The 20,123-nt window shown below is 41.0% G+C and overlaps 2 protein-coding genes across 2 annotated transcripts; both read left to right on the top strand.

The window, feature by feature from the left end:
- The first annotated feature begins 1,999 nt into the window (after nt 1-1,999).
- LOC139644729 (anoctamin-9) lies at nt 2,000-12,415 on the top strand. The gene is made up of 24 exons (XM_071520190.1): nt 2,000-2,111; nt 2,844-2,918; nt 3,046-3,168; nt 3,308-3,444; nt 3,805-3,854; nt 3,946-4,004; nt 4,964-5,043; nt 5,951-6,085; nt 6,169-6,262; nt 6,344-6,404; nt 7,286-7,368; nt 7,473-7,577; nt 7,728-7,892; nt 7,975-8,011; nt 8,382-8,493; nt 8,667-8,724; nt 8,836-8,933; nt 9,499-9,695; nt 9,813-9,965; nt 10,097-10,244; nt 10,364-10,486; nt 10,847-10,940; nt 11,089-11,201; nt 11,835-12,415. The coding sequence occupies exons 1-24, from the start codon at nt 2,091-2,093 to the stop codon at nt 11,848-11,850; spliced, it is 2,337 nt and encodes a 778-aa protein (XP_071376291.1). The 5' UTR covers nt 2,000-2,090; the 3' UTR covers nt 11,851-12,415.
- Nucleotides 12,416-12,883: 468 nt separating this feature from the next.
- sigirr (single immunoglobulin and toll-interleukin 1 receptor (TIR) domain) lies at nt 12,884-19,952 on the top strand. Its single transcript, XM_071520200.1, has 10 exons — nt 12,884-13,094; nt 14,294-14,599; nt 14,928-15,135; nt 15,241-15,368; nt 16,404-16,544; nt 16,653-16,796; nt 17,180-17,282; nt 17,519-17,669; nt 18,695-18,872; nt 19,022-19,952. The coding sequence occupies exons 1-10, from the start codon at nt 13,025-13,027 to the stop codon at nt 19,192-19,194; spliced, it is 1,602 nt and encodes a 533-aa protein (XP_071376301.1). The 5' UTR covers nt 12,884-13,024; the 3' UTR covers nt 19,195-19,952.
- The last annotated feature ends 171 nt before the right edge of the window (nt 19,953-20,123 follow it).

Here is a 20,123-nt window from a genome sequence, read left to right as displayed (position 1 = left end):
TGCTATTCAGGTGATGTAGTAGTGTGAAAAGCAGTCTATAGATGTCATTTTAGGGTTAGTGACACACCGTTGACACACTGTTGGTTTTTTGTCACCTAATATTGAGTAGGCCTATCAACAGCAGCAAATAGCTGGGACAGATGTACAGTATAGTAACATCTGCAATAAGGGATTTGATTTATGCAATTGGTACCAGGTTATGCAAACACGCAGGCCATCCTGGAGTTTCATCTTTATTTTAATTCCCTCAGATAAAGCATTTGCTTAGGCCTACAGTTAAATGGTTTGGCGAAATACCAACAGTGAAAGCATCCCAGGCTGGTAGGCCCAGGGTAAAATACTCCTTTACTCCTCTGAGAAGATTTTTAGCTGTTAGATGATTGAAGAAAAAGTACATGCCTGTTTCTGTAATGGCTAGGGAGATAACGATGGAGAGTGAACCTTGTACTCGTCATTATTATGCATTCTCTGATTATACAAAACTTTAAATAGTGAAATTCTAGCAAAACTGAATCTTTCATTGTACTGAGGAACTCCTAGAAGACTATTTCAAGGGGCCCCGGACCCCACACTGGGAACCTCTGGTTAACCATCAGTAGTTACAAGGGATCATTGCTATTTGAGAATCAAAGCAGACCCTGTTGAACATTGAAAAGCAAAATCTCAAATGTCACAGGCTAGGGGACCTTCAGCTGATCAGCTTAATGTGGCTTTTCAGCTCTGCTCACAGTCAGTCTCACGTCTATATTAATGAGAGAAGACCCAGGCAGGGGTCTGTGTCTGCAGCTTCCCCTGCTCCTCCCAGCCACATCCCTCTTCTTAAAGCCCCAGTCCGGTCAGATTTAGTAGCAGCGGCCCCCCTTTTGCCCTTCAAGTGGTTTACACAGTCCCGTACTGGTGTAATTATGTTATCCTTCTCTGTGGGGTGTGGCAGTGTGCAGAAATACAGCCGCTTATTTACCAGACCACTTTTTCCTCAGCCTCATATCACCTCTCCTTCTTGACATGTGGCTCTTGGGTGTGCACTGCTGTACCTCCTCAGAGAACCAGGTTTCCCAGATTAATGGTAAAATCTTCTCTAATAACAAGGTGCGGATGGCCACCCATTTGACATGTTTGTTTTTCTTTCTTTTTAAAAAAAACATGTAGGGTCACAGAGGTGGAGAGGATGTGTGACAGGAATACAGACCCGCTGGATAGTGCAAGCTGGAGTTTCTTAAAGTAGCCTACATTTGGATGCAGATTTTTAAATATAACAACACAAGGCATGGCTGCATTTACACAGCGATTTTGGACATCCATAGGCCTACCTTATTTTTTTTTTTAATAGCCTATTATTTACTCTGCGATGAAAAGATCAGATATGGTTCACATGCTGTACAATTCAGATGTTTTCTCCTGCATGAGGAAAGTGGCTTATAGATGCGCAAAATATTTAGTCAGACTCATTCAAGCATTAAGCATCGATTACATCGTCAATAATATTAGCCTACTTGCATTCAAGAAACCACTAGGCGATAGGGGTGCTTTGATTTTCATTACTCTTCTCAAAATGTGGATTAGTCAGTGTTTACTGACCAGTGTGTGGGATGATTTATCCTACTCATGATTGCTCGAGCAAGCTGCCAAATCAGTGATGGACAGCCGGCCAGTGGCAATGTGTTTGCTTCCATCTAGTGGAGGATAGGCTATATGTCATTTTTAAATCAGCTGCAAGGAGGAGGCAACAATAAAAAATTGCCATTACATCGCACCTGACAAGCCATATCGGTATGATTTAGTCTGAAGCTGCTCTAATAGGCGCTGTCGTCCAATTCCCTTTTGCTGAATCCATTGTTGGATTGCACCAATTGAAAAAGCCGCCACGGGGCAATAAAAATAACCCCGTGACATCACAGCAACAGGTAGAGTTGCTTTTACATTCCTCAGCTTGTAAAACAACAACACGTTTGTTCCTAGAGGAAGTGCGGAAGTCGCCTACCTGTTGAACAGCCCTCATGTCATTTTCAGCTGGGGGATATTGGTGAGCTCAGTGATTGAAGCCTGTTAGTGTGGGAAGTCGTCGCCTCTGCAGTCAGCACCTATTCATCATGCCTGGCCACAGGAGGCAGGTAGGTGATCTTATTCTTAGTACTGAAGGGCTGATGTGGGTTTCTCCACATTCCTCTAATAGCCACAATATGTTGAGGTTTAATAGGCGAACTGTATCTGTATAGTCAGGCTTTAGTCTTCCTGCTGCATGGAAGCAACTAGTTGTCAGACTAAACAGCCACAGCTGAGGCTACATATGCTAGAGTGCTGTACAAGACCAGCCCTTTCACAGATTTTGAGTAGGCTACAAATAAACTGTTAAGGTTTGGATGTTTATTGAGGTGAATGTAAGCTCCTTTGGGATCACAATGTTCAGATTAGATTTCTACGTCTGCCACTCCTTCACTGTCCTGCTGGCCTGACTAGTGTACAGTCCTCAGAACGTGATTGCATGGATTGGCATGAGAGTGAGAACACATAAACATGCCATGCCGTTCAGTCAGGTTAACCCTCTATCTACCAAAACCGATACACCAACAATCCTCCACAGTGAGTCAAGATCACTATGGGTTTTTCTTAGCACAGCGGCATTCTTTAGCAAACCCCACCCCATGTTTATAGATGATTCTTTAATAGATGATGACCTTTCCACACATATTTGACTGACATAATGTCAAAGAATGTGAAAGAATCATCATATCTGACTCACCCCTTTTATGTAATTGCAACTAAGAGCTTTTTTATGATGTATAAATATGGCACATTTGTATAGATGACATGTCCTTGTATCATTTTTCATCATTATGTTGTAGCCCAGTATTGAACTACTGGAATTTATTGGAGTGGTTAGAGAGAACGGCAGTGAACAGCCATCACTTCCTCCTGTGGTAAGACAACTATGTGTGTTCGCTTGCAACATGCAAGCTAGTTGGCTTCATTAAGGCATTCCACAGGTGAAGTATGATCCATGTTATCTCAGGAAAACTGACTTTGACATATCATTTTGATACACAGCATACCCCACTATCGTATGACTATGTCCTGGTTGCCAAAACAATCGATGACCAGGAGAAAGAGAATTTCAGGAAGCAATCAGCATTCATTGAGGAACTGAAAAGAAAGAACTTGAAAGTGACAGTAAGTTTTTAATGAAAGAAAAATGTATAACAGATGGAAGCCTGTATCTTCTCACACTTGGTAATCTTAAATGAGTGTTGCAAAGATCACATGACTTTATCCACTGATTTATATTCTTCTATTTATTTATTTCTATTAGAAAATTAGAGATGACAATGTAGTCTTCTATGGGATTCAAGCCCCCAGAGAGATTTTTGAGAAGTACCGATACCTGCTCAGGGTGTCGGATGCCTGTAACTGGAGCTGTGATCAGAATGTCGTGCCTCTCAGCACCAGGTGAGACACACTGCTGTCAATAAAGGGAGAGTGTATTCTGTCTGGGATTATGTACTATGTAGGATCAAATCATTACAAGTGTATTGGTTCTTACAGTGTGCAAGTTATCTCCAAACACTGTACATACAGATTACAGCATTTTGATTTCTAAACATGTGATATGGAGATGGAAACGTGCTTATTCTCTGTGTTTGAATGAACTCAATTGTCTAAATGATAATGAAAGCCCTACTGTTGCCAACTATTGCTAAATACTGTTTATGCAAAACATTTCTATGAAACCTAACAGAATTATTTCAAATTTACCTTGTTATGTTTAAGCAAACTTGGCTGTTTAAGTGATAATTGTCTTTGTTGCAGGATAAGGATTGTCCACTTCATCCTGAATCACACCCCTATCAATACAGGAGGTGAGAAAGACTTATTTACACTTCCACTCCTCTCCAGGTAATTGGACTCCTAACGTTTCATATTCTGCCTCTCGTCTGTTAATCTCCCCAGAGGATCTGCGGGAGCTCATGAAGAAGAAGGTTTTCGAGGCAAAGTTCTGCTTGCATGAGGTAAATTCCAAAGTCATATCATTATTAAATTGCTGCATTGCACAAGTCTTGTCCTCTTGCAGTATGTGTATTGCCTTGCCTAATTGTTGGCTATCTGACCGGATAATTGTGTAATCATTAGTGTTTGGACATGGCGGAACTGCAGGTAAAATGGTTGATAGCTTTGTAGTTTTTTGCCAACATTTGCCTGTGAGATTATATGGATATAGTCTGATAACCAGTGGAATGTGTTAACATGGAATAATGTCCCAGTATGAGAACCAAATCACCATTCTCCAAAGGTCGGAACTGGATGATAAGAGTAAACCAATGCCTACCATTGTTTTCTGCTGTTTCTCCATGTGGTTTGACACACCTTCATGCTAAAGATAGTGACACGGTCATGTACTGATAACTCTCATTCTCACACTGCAAGTGTTGCCATTGTTAACAACTATTTGTGATGTGAAACTTGGCAAGGGCGATCCAAAACAATGTGTTGCTGCCAAAAGAGTATTTGCTTACAGAACTGACACTTTTTTTTTTTGTCATATCAGTACATTGAGTCATCAGTTGATGGGTGACTGTGTCCGTGTGTGTGTGTGGGTGTGTGTGCATGCCTGTGTGCATCTGTCCAAATATGCAAATGTGCATCTGCCCACTTGCATGCACAGTGGAGCCTTTGGAAATGTCCGGCACACTGAACTGTATATACATTTCCGAAGCTTATATCAAATATGAGGCATGCTTGAACAGACATTTTTAAATGCTCCGTTATGCCGGATTTGAATGCCTTTAGTTGCATATATCAACTAGGAAAATCGAACTGTTATGCATTGTCAATAGATTATATATTTGCATTGTAAAGCTCTGTGCCCACTGTATCTTGCATCAATCAGTTCTTCAATCTCAGGTTTGGATTGACAAAGCTCTACTCTATGTGGGTGAGTTCTTCTGATGCTTTGTGCTTCTGCTTTCAGAAAAAGAAACAGAGAGAGCTGAGGCAGAGCTGGGCACGCTGGACAGCCTGTCTCCAAGGGCAACCCATAACTGCCGTCAGGTTAGGACTGCACCACAACAACCTATTCATTATTCTGCTGTTTATACAGTTGCAGTTATTTGCAGCATGATTGTTTTCCATGTGATACTGTGGAGAACCTACTGTGGAGTAGGTTCAAGTATGACCAAGGCATTCATAAGCATGTCATCCCCCACGCATGATGCAGTGCAGTCATTGTTTGGGCTAATTATATATTTATGTACACAACACATGTATGGATTAGAGTATTGTCTTTGTCTGTGGATTCATTTGTGTGCGGTCACATAGTGCAGTCATATCTCAATCAGAAAATGCATCACCCCTCCAAGTTTCATCAAAATAATTATAATAATTATAGCACCCCCATTAGACAAACCAGTATAATTTGTAAGACTACTTAGATTTGTGTAGCAACTAGGAAGTTTCATGTCAGTCGGACTTATGATGTAGCAATTATGTCACTTTCAAGGCTAGACATTTTGACCGTTATAAAGCGTCTCCATCAGGCCAGTAAGTATACATTTTTAAACACCAGAACACAGTGTCAAAATGCAAAATGTTGATCTTTAAAGCATTAGGTCATTAGGCCAATCAGTGTAATTTAGGATAGTTGGATTTGTGTAAGTTTCATGTCAATTGGACTTATGGTGTGGGAGTTAAAATTTCAACCCTTAATTAGGTGTGATTTTAAACAGCAGAACACAGTGTGAAGATGCATCATCCCTCTAAGTTTAATCAAAATTGGACCAGTGGTTGTTGCCCTCATTAGGCCAGAAGTGTCACTTTTTTAAACGCCAGAAAGCCAGAACACAGTGATACATGATGCATCATCCCTCCAAGCTTTGTCAAGCCAAATTTTCTTGCATGGGGGCGACAAAATAGGCTTATGCAGTGCGTGTGTGTGTGTGTGTGTGTGTGTGTGTATCAGGAACTACTTTGGGGAGAAGGTGGCCTTGTACTACCTGTGGTTGGGCTGGTACACATATCTGCTCATCCCAGCTGCTTTCCTTGGGCTCATCGTCTTCCTTTACGGCCTCGCCTTCTTCAACACTTCCCCCCTCATGTAAGTTTTTCCCACAACTCTACAGCAGCTGATCGTAACGGAGCCTTTACACTGTAGTAACTGAACTGCTGGTTGTCTTGTAGAAAGGAGGTTTGTGAGGCTGACACAGTCATGTGCCCCCTTTGTGACAAGAGATGCAAAGTGTGGCAGCTCTCTGATACCTGCACGTACGCCAAGGTACACCCATGCATTTAACAGTAGAGAGGTAAACGGTGCTCTTGTCTGTTGATGCTCACTGGTAGTCTTGTCTGTTTACAGGTGAGCCTGCTGTTTGACAATAATGGCACAGTGCTCTTTGCCATGTTCATGGCAGTGTGGGGTGAGTTGTGTGTCAGTCATAGCTAAATCTATTTACTGCATGATATATTGTGCTCTTAAAGGTGATTAACAGTGTTTTGGACATGAAGGTCCTACCTATATGTCATACTTGACAGAAGTTAGCAAATCAGACATTTCACCATGTATTTCCATTATTGAGATTCTTGGTAATTGTTTTGTGCTGATTTATCACAGCCATAGTTTTCTTGTAAATGCAGTTTTTCTTTAAATACCTTAAAAACCCATGAAATCACCACATTTGATGAAAATACCACGCTAACTGCTGATGTGCCACTGTTTCTTTAGAAAGCTGTTACTTATTAGGGACTGTAAAGAGGCGTCTATTTAGACTGTTCCCAATGGAGAGTGTTTTGAGAACACCAGAGTGTTATAATGGCTATTTAAAAATATGTGGTCTTTTTGTGGGTTTTTTAAATATTAGGGTATGTTATGGAGCCTGTTCTCAAATCAAATTCATACTTTTTTATTTACAAAAAGTTATGTGTGGAGCTAACATAGTTACACATTGAAATGGAGCAGTAGAAAGTAAGGATGTGGAAGTCGGGGTGGTGGATGGGCATGCGCACTTAACTCTGACCACCTGGGTTCAATTCCTGACATGCAAAGAAGTTTTCTGCTGCGAGTTAAGTTTTCATTTTCAGCAGAAGTTTTTCTCACCATGACCAAAACCTTACCCTAAGATGATGTCTTCATACATACTATGGCCAAACATTACAGTTACATAATATCCCCAAAATGGAAAAAAAGTAATTAACTCTTATCACAAAGGACCTGCATGTCAAAAACACTGTCGCTGTCCCTCAGTGCTGGTATTGTCTCAGTAGGACTTTTTCAGCTCATTCACATTCCTGCTTTTCACAGCAACACTGTTTTTGGAATTCTGGAAGAGACATCGGGCTTCCTATGTGTGTGAGTGGAAGGTGTCTGATTGGTGCGAGGAGGAGGTATGCTCACAAAGACACGTGTTTTCTATTTTTCTTTTAAAATATATATATATTTTCATTATCTAATGCATAACTGTGTTTTTTTTCTTTCTATATAATTTTAGGAGGAACTGATCCTGGAAATTGTGAACAACGCAAACTGTAAACCCAAAAAACACAAGCACTCTTATCTGCGCAGCACTTTGGTTTTGATCTGTGTCACTGTTATGGTGGGTGACACTTCTCAGTTAACTAAGTCGTATAATGGAAATTCACAAGCCACTCAAAAAAGTAGTTTGAGTGGAATTAATGTAATCAGTGGAGGCCCTCACAAGTATAGTAATACAAATGTGTGTGTGCACATGTGTGTGTTTCCTCAGATACTGGTGATCATCGGCCTGACTCATGCCTTGGTGGTGTTCAGGGTGATGACAGCAGTGCTGCTGGCTGAGGGATCATGGAAGTTCCTGAGCGAACACTCCAACACTGGAGCAATGATGCTGGGGGCTTTCCTCCACTACCTCATCATCACTATCATGACACGGGTATAGGGAATCTCTACATGTGTATCTATGTTTTCCTTAAGTATCATGCTCTGTGACTCTGACCATGTCTCCGTCTTTGCAGATCAACAGGATTGTAGCCATGAAGCTCTGTGAAATAGGTGTGTTTCCATATTCTGTTTATTTTCCATTTTTATATGGTGCCAAAGTTAAATTGGATGCTATTACACTATTGCCACGCTTATATTAGTATGAGTCTAGGCAGACTTAAACAATAGGATGTTTAGTTGTGATGCTTTGACTGGAGTTAGTCAAAAACTGCCTGTAAAAAAGGGTGGATTTTTGATTTAACCACTCAAACTAAATCTATTCTTCACCATTTCTACATTAAATATCTTAGATCATATACATATGTATATAAATAGAGCAAAATTCAGACAGGGATGCTTTAAAGTGTGTGAGATTGTGCCATCCTTTGGTCAATTAGTAAATTACATGTACACTGACATCAGGTCATGCTGTCTTTACCAGAGGAAACAAGATCATTTGCTGCCACAGAGAAGAGTTTCACTGTCAAGATGTTCACCTTCCAGTTCTTCACCTATTTCTCCTCACTCTTCTACGTAGCCTTTTTTCTTGGCAGGTAAGAACTTGTGAACTCAGTGTCCTAACATAAAGGACTCAGTGTCCTAACTTAAAGGACTCAGTGTCCTAACTTAAAGGACTCAGTGTCCAAACCTTAAGGACTCAGTGTCCTCACCTGGTGGTCTTAGTCTCGTTAGAGTAATAATGACATGCTTGTATCACCCTTGACAGGATAAATGGTCATCCTGGTGGCTATGTGCGAATTGCAGGGAAATGGAGGCTGGAGGAAGTGAGTAAATATGGATCTGCATCCCATTTACAATATTGTACTTTTTTTTGTTCATGAAAATCTCTGAAAGTATCTGATTTCACAGATAAAGTCTTGTTCTCCCCTGTACAGTGTCACCCTAGTGGCTGCCTCACTGACCTGTTCATCCAAATGGCCATTATTATGGTACTCAAGCAAACCATCAGCAATGTCTTTGAGTTCACTGGCCCGTAAGTATAAATCTTTTTGCATATATCTGTTTATATACTGTATATGTATACAATATGTAAGAGACATTTTTTCTTATATTTTTATTTAGATTTTGTATCTCTTATTATATATTTATTGATTGTTAATTGACAGGTTGATTGATGTTTTGATAAATATTGTTTATACTTAACATTTACTTGTGTAACACATAGTTTATATTATCTTAGATTAATGCTCATCTTACATTGGCTAATTACTCTCAGCAGAGAAGCATTAGATGAATTGCATGTTTTCCTTCAGTAGAGAGAAGCTGTTGAGCTAGAGAGGAAAAAAACATGCTTTTGAAAGTGTCAACCATGCTTTTTTTCCTGTTCCTTTTGTTTGATTTGCATATCCTAAGTAAACGGTAAAACACAGAACGTGGAATGAAGAGCTTTTTTCTTGAGTCACGCATCAACTATTTGCCAAAGTTCAACAGTTTTAAGTGACCTTAACACAGAGTCAAGAAAGCTGCACATTCACTATATAATCCACTTTCCCAGTGTGGGGCTCAGGTCGGTCAAAGCTGTTTCTTGTCTGTATCAGCTGGTTTGGCAAGTGGTTGAAGAGGAGAAGGACCCAGAAGCTACAGAGAAAGTGCGCCCACTGCTACCTGAAAGAGGAATCAGAGCCCAAATATGAAGCAGAACTGTGTGACAACTGCAAGCTGAGAGACTGGCTCAGCAACTACCGTCTCAATGATGTCGACTCCTTCAGCCTGTTCAATGAGTTTCTGGAGATGGGTATGTACTGTGCAGAATACTTGTACAGTGATAACAGTAAGGTTGTATTTACTGAGCAAATGAACAAATGCTAGAATAGTTTTGGCACTAAATGTTTTTTCTGTGATGTCTCTACAGTGATCCAATTCAGCTTTACCACCATATTTGTGGCAGCGTTTCCCCTCGCTCCTCTGCTGGCCCTCATTAACAACATCATTGAGATCCGCCTGGATGCCATTAAGATGGTCACTCTGGAACGCAGAATGGTGCCCAAGAAAACCAATGATATTGGTGAGGGTCATTGGTGAACTAAGAATTAATTTGCTGACTCGTAGTTGTCATTATAGTGGTAAAATAACGTCTATGTTGTTCATTGTATATCGGTAAAATACTCCTGACACTGATGTGATGTTTTTCCTCAGGTGTGTGGACAGACGTGTTGGAGGCCATCGGTGTCCTAGCTGTCATTGCTAATGGGCTGGTCATCGGTGTATCCTCGGACTTCATTCCTCGCCTGGTGTACCGTTACCGCTACGGCCCATGTGCCAATGGCACAGCGACAGATATTGAGTGAGACTGTGCATTCTGACAGCTTCAATTTGAAGATTTTGTCTCATAAGTTCTTTGCGATCTGCCATGCTCTGTTTTCTAAGTGCAACGCTCAATTCTTCTTCTTCTTCTTTTCCAAGCTGCATGGTTGGCTACATCAACAACACACTGTCCACCGTGCGAGTGGATGACCACAACATCCACAACGAGTTTTCACCTAACCAGATGATGACTCATAGTGGCTTGAACGCCTCTTTCTGCAGGTTGGACTCCTTATTATTGTTCTTTTCTTAATCATGTTTGTGGCCTTTAGCTAAACAGACATTTCACTGGCACATGATCCTGACATCCATGTAAGGAAATCCAGAGGTGATATAATCTATTAGTAAAAACAGAGTGGAAAGCTCTGATACAGCTCACAGGCTGTGTTAACCAGTGTTCAGTGTTCATGGTGCATCCTGGTATCCTGCCTAGTGTAATGAGGTATTTCTTATTAAACATGGGAAGGATCTCTGCAGCTAGAGCCGACAATCAGCCCCAAATCAGCTGGTCTCTGTGAACCTTTAAGGGAAAACATGATGAGGGAGATGATGTCATTCCTCTGGTCTGTTTTCTCTTCACAGTTATAAAGACTACAGGAGCAATGAGGACTACAGTCTCACCCCACAGTTCTGGTTAATTTTAGCTGTGCGCTTTGCCTTTGTCATCCTGTTTGAGGTAGGCATTAACGCAACTTGACAGAGCAAGAAATAACCTTTTCTTAAATTGATTTCTTTGTAACATTTAAGAACATTAATGCCATTATATCATAGATACATGAAGATATTACATCATTATTATTATTATTTTTTATCTCTGCTTGCAGCACGTTGTTGTCATATGCAAATTCATCGCAGCCTGGTTTGTCCCAAGCGCTCCAATGCAGGTCAAGAACGACAGACTCTTTGATAAACTCAACAGGCTAAAGGAAGAACTCAGGTGGGTCTTGGGCAGTATGTAGTATTATAGTATGTATTGGTGTAGCGGGTTGTCAAACAAATGTAAAAAATTGATTTGTAGTTTTCAACCAGTCTGGTATGCAGTTAATTTCAGTTTTTTTTCTTTGAGATTTTGCTCAAATATTACATTAAAGTGATACTTCACCTTAGTAGAATATTTGTCATTTTAGAATACGCACAGATGAGTTCATCATCATTCAAGGTCTGACTGTGGTGATACACAATTGCTAGCATAAGAAACAAAAATGTGTTGTGAAAATTGTGGCCTTGAACTTATAAAACAATGCTACTGCCAGGGTTATTTTACTGTAGCTTATATTGTGTTGGCAGTGTCATTTTTACAAAACAAAAGCAAATGAACTCATAGAGGTATTCGTATTCAAATTCAATCTACCAAAATGAAATGCCACTTTAATTTTACATTTCAACTGAATCAGCCTACATGATCAAACATGAATGCAACTGTGGTATTTTGCAGTATCTCTACCTGTATTTATAATCCTGTATAATTGTACATTTATGCAACATTTTTGAGCAGTCAATATCTATGTGACTGTAAAACGGTTCCTTGACATAGTTGCTGCAACTAATAATTTGCTTATTATTCTTACAGGTCATTTGAAGTGTGAAAACATTCAGACATTTTTATGGGGGCACATTTTTTCTGAACCAAGATGGACACAGTGACTTTGCAGTGCATCAGAGCCGTTTTTATCACTCCGAGGAGTACGGATAGAGGACTCACACCCTTGACTTTATTGTTTATGTGATGGTCAGATGTGATGGTCAGATGTAAGGGCTGGCCATCTTCTGCTCCTCTTTACGGAGGCTTAAGAGAGAGAAAATAGATCTTTATTGGACAAAACAAGTGTGACTGGTTTTACTGAACATGTCTTTGATGAGATTTCATTACTCTTATTATTATTATTATTATTGCACTGACATGTCTCTGTTGGATTGCTGATCGCTGTTGTGACTCTTACTGTATTTGTGCTTATTTTTATTGAAGGCCTAAAGGTAATTTATACTATTATTGCACATACTTTGTGTGTTATGACGTTGCCTTATATTGTCTAAAGGCGCTCTGATGATTGTCATTAATCATACAGAATCTGATGGTGAAGATTTTTGACTTTTGTAAATCAGACACAGGAATTGTTTGCATTACAATATTTTGTAATATTTAATAAAAGAGTAAACTTTTGTCATCATGAAATGTAATTTAAGACTATGTTTGTTAATTAAGACATATTTAAGACTGAATTTGCCCAACTACAATTACATAAGAACAATTATCTATATTAAGTATTATGCTGCAGTCATATTCCTATGATACATTAGAAGGATACTATAAGTCCCTAGGAATATGGCACTAGTAATACGCCTAGTATAGTGATCCCGTACGAAAGAACACAACAAGTTAATTACAAACTCCCCACAGACACATTATGGCCCCATAGGAATATTATAGGGATAATATAGTGAGTTCATAGTCAGTCAATAGCCTCTTTATAGTTTCACAGCTGTAATACTTCCATGGCTAAACCCAGGTGAGAGCCGGGCATGCGTCACGTGATCAGGTGTAGCCAATAGCCAGTGTGTTTTCAGGTCTTTCCAGGTGCGTTGAAGGCTGCTGGTATCCACTGTCCGCGTAGTCACCACTGTAGGTCCATGTAACTAAACCGCACTAAAGTTACAGGCTATACATTATCCATTAGGTAGTGATGTAATTCTTATATATAAAAACGTTGGCCACTTAACTCACTTCTTACCCGGGAATACGGAAAAGGAAGACAGTGGATAATGGCTGTGATTTTGGTCGTTTTCATATTGGCTTTCGCCAGTTTATGGGACAGGAGTTTCCTGGCAGACGGTAAGGATGCACAAAACTAGACCCACACTGGGCTTTCATTTAGGCAGATATGATTGGCTTACACTATTTTGACAAATGCCAAATACACGGAATGTAGTCTTATATCCACCTCATCAGTTCATCATCAATTTATATAGGCTTGTTTTGCCGTAAGAAACGAGTATGGTCACATTTACGGGATTTTGACTGGGAAGTCTATGGGTTGTGGATCTATAATGTGACAGTGAGAGAAGAGAAATACTCAGCAGTGAAGAACAGCATGAGTTAAAAGTTCACGTTATGAATTATGGCTCATGACCGAAATAAATCAGTAGGTTATACCCAATGCACATGTGGTCACTGTCAGCGCTTCAGTATCATACAGTCACATGAGCCGGGCTGCCTGGCAACACGGGGTCCAGACCTGGACTTCGCACCCGGATCTGTAGCCCAGTGTTTGAACCGTACTTACTGAGAAATGGTGAAAAAGTGGAGCGGGCAAAGCAAGAGAGGAACCAAAGATGAGCACTTTTGCAAATTCCTCCAGGTTGTGGTTGCGATTGGGCGCATGCGCTGAATATCTTGAAAAACTGGTCCAGGTTGAGGTTGATGGCTCAGTATCTCAGTTCTTGACAGTCTGGGTGACATATTTTTCAGGTCCCCACAGAGGAAATAAGTGTGATGCTTAGTTTGAATATGGCTCTGTTGCCCTCAACACGCTGTATTTATATAATGCACACCCAATGTTTACACTGCACATGTCCTCAAACTGTTTCAGTTTTTCTCTTACTCAGCAAAACACCCATTTGCACAGCTGCAGCCAGGGTGAAAAAGTAAACAGGTTCACCTTCATGCATCATTAGCCGTAATGGCACTCCCTGTTTACCAAGAATATCACACTAATGTTGAAGACAGAGCCTGATGATGCGCTGTCAAAGACAGTGTTGCTGTCAAAACATCTTTTTAAGACAATAAAGAATTCTGCATCGGAGCTGTGGGAGTGCAGCTACAAATTTTTACTTTGAAGGCAGAGCCTGCCTTCACAGACTGTATGCAAAGTGTTAGGCAGGCTATAGCTGAAAAGGACCCTTGCAAATGAAAAGGCATTTCCAGGAATTTGCTTTCTGCATGCACTGAACTGCACTGAACCGCACAGCAGCACAGAAGGCTGTGTAAATGGTACCTTCATTCTGCCATCTTCCCTCTCTCCCTATTTGCAGCTCAGACTTGTGTGGATGAGCAGAGATTAAAGGAGCAGGTGGTGTATGTGGGGCGGGGGGCTGCGTATCGGCTGAACTGTCCTCTAGCGCCCGCTCTGCCTCAGACCTCCCAGCTGCAGCTCACCTGGCTGAAGGACTGTGTTCAGCTGCCTGGGCCTTCTGCCTCTCCTGCCCAGGCCCCGCTCACTGTGGAGGGCAGGGCCTTCTTGGATTTCCCCAGCCTCAGCTTCAAGGACCAGGGGAATTACACCTGTGTGGACCGGGGCAACAGCACAGCCTCATTCACCGTGCGTCTCATTATTAAAGGTAAGTGTTCTCAATTTCAAGCCGCCTACCTGTTGTAAACCACGATATAGGTGTAATAAATGATCTGCAGCTTGCTACTGTCATCTAGTTCCACGTTCTCTAACTAGGCTATTGTTTTGTTCCTTGAGGTAAACTTAGACTTCATATGGGGTGAAGAGGTGAGTGAAACAGGATTTGTTACACCTGCAAGGAGGCATTTGGTTTCAGCGTGCCCTCCAGCAACTATGTGGCTGTATCAGGCTTACAACAGTGGTCCGTGCACATGAAGGCCTCTATTGTCTTTAGCTCTTGCAGGCAGTAAAGATAACTCTGGTTTGTCTTCACACAGAGTCCCAGTGTTTCAAAGCCCCAGAATTTAAGCCTAATGGGGGGCTGACTCGGCTCTGGGGGGATCTGGGCTCCGTCTTGAAACTGAACTGCACCGCTCTCCTTCGCTGGGACCCAAGTGAGGAGTCGTGTGACACCTCCTTGCATTGGAGTAAAGATGGCAACCGTCTCCCCAACCACACCCTTTACCCACAGAACACCTCCTCCTGGTGCATTCAAGCGTTTAAAATATGACTTTTGCATTATTCAGTGCATTACATTGCATTAAAGAAAGTATTTCACAGGCAGATCAAGCTTTCCATCCTTCACACCAGGTCGCCTGGCGCCGGGCAGCTGATGGTGAGCAGTCTGCTGCCGATCAGCCTCAGCGAGCTGGAAGACTTTGGGCTCTACAGCTGCACCGTGAGGAACGCCTCCTCCGACTTCAGCCTGCAGGATACAAGTAAGACCACTTAGGATACCCACACACACACACACATACACACACACACACTAATACAAGCTATTCAGGCTATCAACCTAGTTCACCTAGTTCAGTGCTGCGACCAACTATGTCAGTGCTGGTACAGTGCTTTGGCCCTGAATGTATAGTTGTAGTGGGTTTTTTTTGTGTATACTATCTAGGGCTGGGCGATATGGACCAAAAATCATATCTCGGTATTTTTAGGCTGAATGACGATACACGATATATATCTCGGTATTTTCTACGAAGTGGGCTAAATGTTCAGTTGTAAGTAGGGCTGGGCGATATGGACAAAATCAAATATCACAATATTTTTGACCAAATACCTCGATATAGATATTGCGACAATATTGTAGGGGTGGCTATTGGTGCTTTCACAAAATATTTACACAACGAGATTTTTGATAAATAATCATCAGTAATGTGGATATAATGACTAAGTGGGTAAAGGCAAATAATAGAACAGCTAGAACAGTCTGGTAAGTTCAGAAAATGACATCACTTTACTGTAATGCAGCCTTTAAAACCAGGAAAAGACACTTATGCCATATCACGATATTATGATATCCAAAATCTAAGACGATATCTAGTCTCATATCACGATATCGATATAATATTGATATATCTCCCAGCCCTAATACTATCATACAGTATGGCTTGTCTGAACTGTATGCCAGGTCCTGTTACATTTTGAGTGTGTCAGTCCTGTATTGTGTAACTGTATGTGTCAGCACCAATTATCCAGGTCAAAATGCTATTAATAAATAGGAATAGGAATTGATAAATAAAATAAATTGATTCCGATTAGTGTTATATATCCCTGAATTAAATATGCACCCAAAGAGCATATTCACTCTCACTCTTCTGTCAGGAGCATGACTGAATGATTTTTGTAGTTGAACTGCATGGACCCTGTTTTTCAGACATACTGTACTGAAAGAAGCCACATTCAGCAGTGCACGATCATTCATTTTAATTGAAGCGTTGGTTGATTTTGTGTTTGTGTGTGATCAGAACACCCCAACCACACAGCTGCTGTTATTGCAGCCATCGTCCTCCTGCTCATCCTGGCCATCGCTGCTGTTGTGTACTCCAGGTATCACCTGAACATCAAACTCTGGTACAGGAACTCGTATGGAGACTATGAACTCAATGGTGAGAATTCTGTTGAAGTGTGTGTGGTATAATGAAGCTCAATGTGTAAGATTACAGTATTAAAACCACTGTGAAAGTACTGGTATCTTTCTCTGTCCATGTCTTCAGATGGTAAATTGTATGATGCCTACATCTCCTATGTGAACAATGAATATGACAAGAAGTTTGTCAACTTTATTCTGAAACCTCACCTGGAGAATAAAAACGGACACAAGCTGCACCTCAATGACAACGACATCCTACCTGGCTCAGGTAATTTCAAATGCCTATTTTACACTGTGATCTTATGTATAGTATTGAATGATTAAGGATGAATCACAATTATTAGATTTTAGACCATGATCACACAGATGCCTTGTAAAAAATATTCTGCCTGGTGGGTCTTATTTCTTTAACTATTACTTCTGTTATACATTAGTATTGTAGGGACACAGGAATATGTTAAATCTATTGTTTGGCCACTGTGGCTTTGACCCTTGTACTCCTTAATATTTGTTGCTTTTTATGTTGGTAATGCAGGAATGTAATATTATTCTACTGGTGTTACTCTGGCTGAGAGCGTCAGCTAGATGCTTAGCATGTCATTTAAATCTGCATAGTTTCAATGATGCTTCAACAATACATTGTGTCTCCAGAGCCTTCTGCAGAGCTGCTAATGAACGTGAGTCGCTCTCGGCGTCTAATCGTGGTGCTGTCCCATGCTTACCTAGAGCAGGACTGGTGCTCCAACAACTTCAGGTCAGACTGTCTTACACCTGCAGACCTGCTAAGTAGAAACAAAATTAGAAACATTATGTCCTTGTTATAGGGACATAACAGTTTATCAAGCAGAATGATGCAGCACTTAATGGATAAAATTGTGAGTAAAACTACTGTGGCATCACTGCAGTTTGCCACTTGAGGTCAGTGTTGCTGCTACCACAGTCTGTGTGTGTGTGTCCTATTTGTGACGTAGCTGTGTGGTGTGTTTTCAGACAGGGCCTTCTGCACCTGTTGGAGCTGTCCCAGCAGCCCATCCTCATCACGCTGGAGGGCCAGGCAAAACACATGAGGCCCGAGGTCAAGCAGCAGCTCAGAGAGCAGCAGCACTGCCTCACCGTACTCACCTGGAGGCACAACTCTGTGGTAACGTCCACAATACACTGCTCTGCTGATGGCTGCTCTCTGCTAATATGCATAGGAAAACATGCTGGGCACGCTTAGGAAAGAATGAGTAATGAAGCATGAGTAATTTCTCTATTTTGAACACCATTACGTTTCCATTTTGAAAAAAATAAATAAAACATACAGTAAATACATGGACAGATGGGTTTAAAAGGTGAATTCAGACACGAACATGAAATTATATAAATGGGAGGTTTAGTATTAATAGAGTAACAATAAAACAAATTTAAATACACATTGTAATATTTACATTGAGGGGGAATGCTTGGGGACAGCTTTGCGTGTGTGTGTGTGTGTGTGTGTGTGCGCACTTAAATAAAACTGGGTGTGCTTAAAGGTGACTGGTGTTTCTTCTCTTTGCGATGGCGGTAATGTATTATTAACGTATTTTTAATGTATTTGCTACACAGTTCTAAAGCATTTTGAGCCTTGCTCAGTTTTCATTTTGATTTGGTTTGGTTCTATTGAGGTTATGAGAGATGTGATGTCTTTTTTTGCAGGGTTTTTGCACAGGACATCAGATTAAAATACAAATCTTCCTAAAAAACAATTAAGCATTATAAGCCCCACAATATCAGTGGTCAAATCAGCAGAAACAATAACTGGGACGTCATGAAGCAACTCAGTTATCACTTAATGTACTATAGTAACCTAAAATTTGGTTGTTTTGAGTAAACAGCCTGAATGATGCATTTATAGCAGTGGAGACAGGCAGTGGGGAGCAACTGAATATTTATGAAGCACTGATAAGCATGATTTTATTTAATTGACAACTACAAATGATGAGTACAATTATTTTTGATTGTCAAAATGCATTAAAATGTAAAAATCCATGAATATAAATCTGAATTAGAGATATATAATCACATACATGCAAACAAGGCTTCTGTAGTTTGGCTATAAGAACAAGCAATACTCAATAATTCAATTATTTAATGTTATAGTGTGATCTCATGTGTCTGGTTTGATTACTGTATCTTCCACAGACTCCGTCCTCAGTCTTCTGGAAGGAGCTGGCCTTGGCGATGCCTCGCCGGGTCGTCCTCCGCAGCGAGTCTGCAGGAGACCCTCAGACTCTGCTGCAGGATGACAAGGACCCCATGCTCACCCTCAACCCCGACTACCTGGACTGCCGCGCAGACGTTGACCCTGCTGGAGACCTGGGTAAGGCCACACAGTCCTCAACTACTGATGCAGCAGCACCCAAGGTGTACTGTATGATGATTATGCTATAATCTGTTTACGGCCAGAAAGGATGTATTTGCATAAATTTGGGATATATTCCATGCATCGCTTCTCTGTTTCTGTTCCAGGGCTTCGCCTCCCTGTGTACAAGGCTCTCACATCCAAAGCTCCTGTCCTCCCTGCTGCTCCCATCGCAGCGTCCGAGTCCAAACCCTCAGACATCGACGTGTCGGACCTGGGATCACGCAATTATGGAGCACGCTCCGACTTCTACTGCCTGGTCACTGAGGAGGACATTTGATCCACAGTCCCTTCACATCTGCTGGCCTCTAAACATAACCTACTGTATATGAAGACACCCATTTTCATTACTTTATACTTATCCATGTGAAGTAACTAAATACAGGCAAATTTTTTGTGTTTTTAAAATCAACAAGTGTTACTGTTTTGTGCTATTTCCACTTACCAAAGACTTATTTTTTAGATATTTTTTATATTTTTCTGGTGAATCATTACTTTATTGAAATCTAATGATCATTTTATGAGAAAATGGTAAAGTAGTCAACCTCACTAACATACTTGTATCAATCAGGGAAAACAATAACACAAGCTGTGCCATTGTTTTTGCAAATGTACTGTATATATATAAATTTATAAAATTGACATTTCATATTTCAAAAGATGTCTCTTTTATTCCCCCACCAGAGGGCAGAGTAAATTCAAACATGACTGAAGATGTTTTTAAGTACTTTTTGAGCACTTTGCTTTCACTTGATAGTTGACAGTAGAGATAGACAGGAAAGATTAGGAGTTGAGATGCCACATAACGCCCCAGGCCGGAGGCAAACCCAGAGCGTCCCGGTTATGTGGTGCGAGCTCCAGCCAACTAAGCCACCAGGCCGCCCATGACTAACAAACTCTTAGTACTTAATTAATTCGTCATTTCTCTCCACTTGGGAGCTCTACATGTGATGTGAACGTATCGTGATAACATGGCAATCACGTTAATAAAGCATTTTGACAAGATATCTGGCTATTGTTTCTCTCTGGAGGGGCTGGTGATCTCTGTGCCAGCGGGGTAATGATTGACTGGCGCAGAGCTGAAGCAAGGTGCAGTAGGGAGGGGCCGGTATTGTTCCTGTCTGAGCAGGAGCAAATATGTAAACAGGGAGGGGCCGACATTTCACTGTGTCAGTGTCAGTCTCTTACAGTACGACAAACGCTGCAGAA

Source organism: Centroberyx affinis, unplaced genomic scaffold, assembly GCF_046629955.1.
Source record: "Centroberyx affinis isolate AG114_WGS23_722 - 3 ecotype Tasmania unplaced genomic scaffold, CSIRO-AGI_Caff_v1 ptg000779l_1, whole genome shotgun sequence".
Classification (NCBI taxonomy): Eukaryota; Metazoa; Chordata; class Actinopteri; order Beryciformes; family Berycidae; genus Centroberyx; species Centroberyx affinis.
This window is presented reverse-complemented; position numbering and strand designations above follow the sequence as displayed.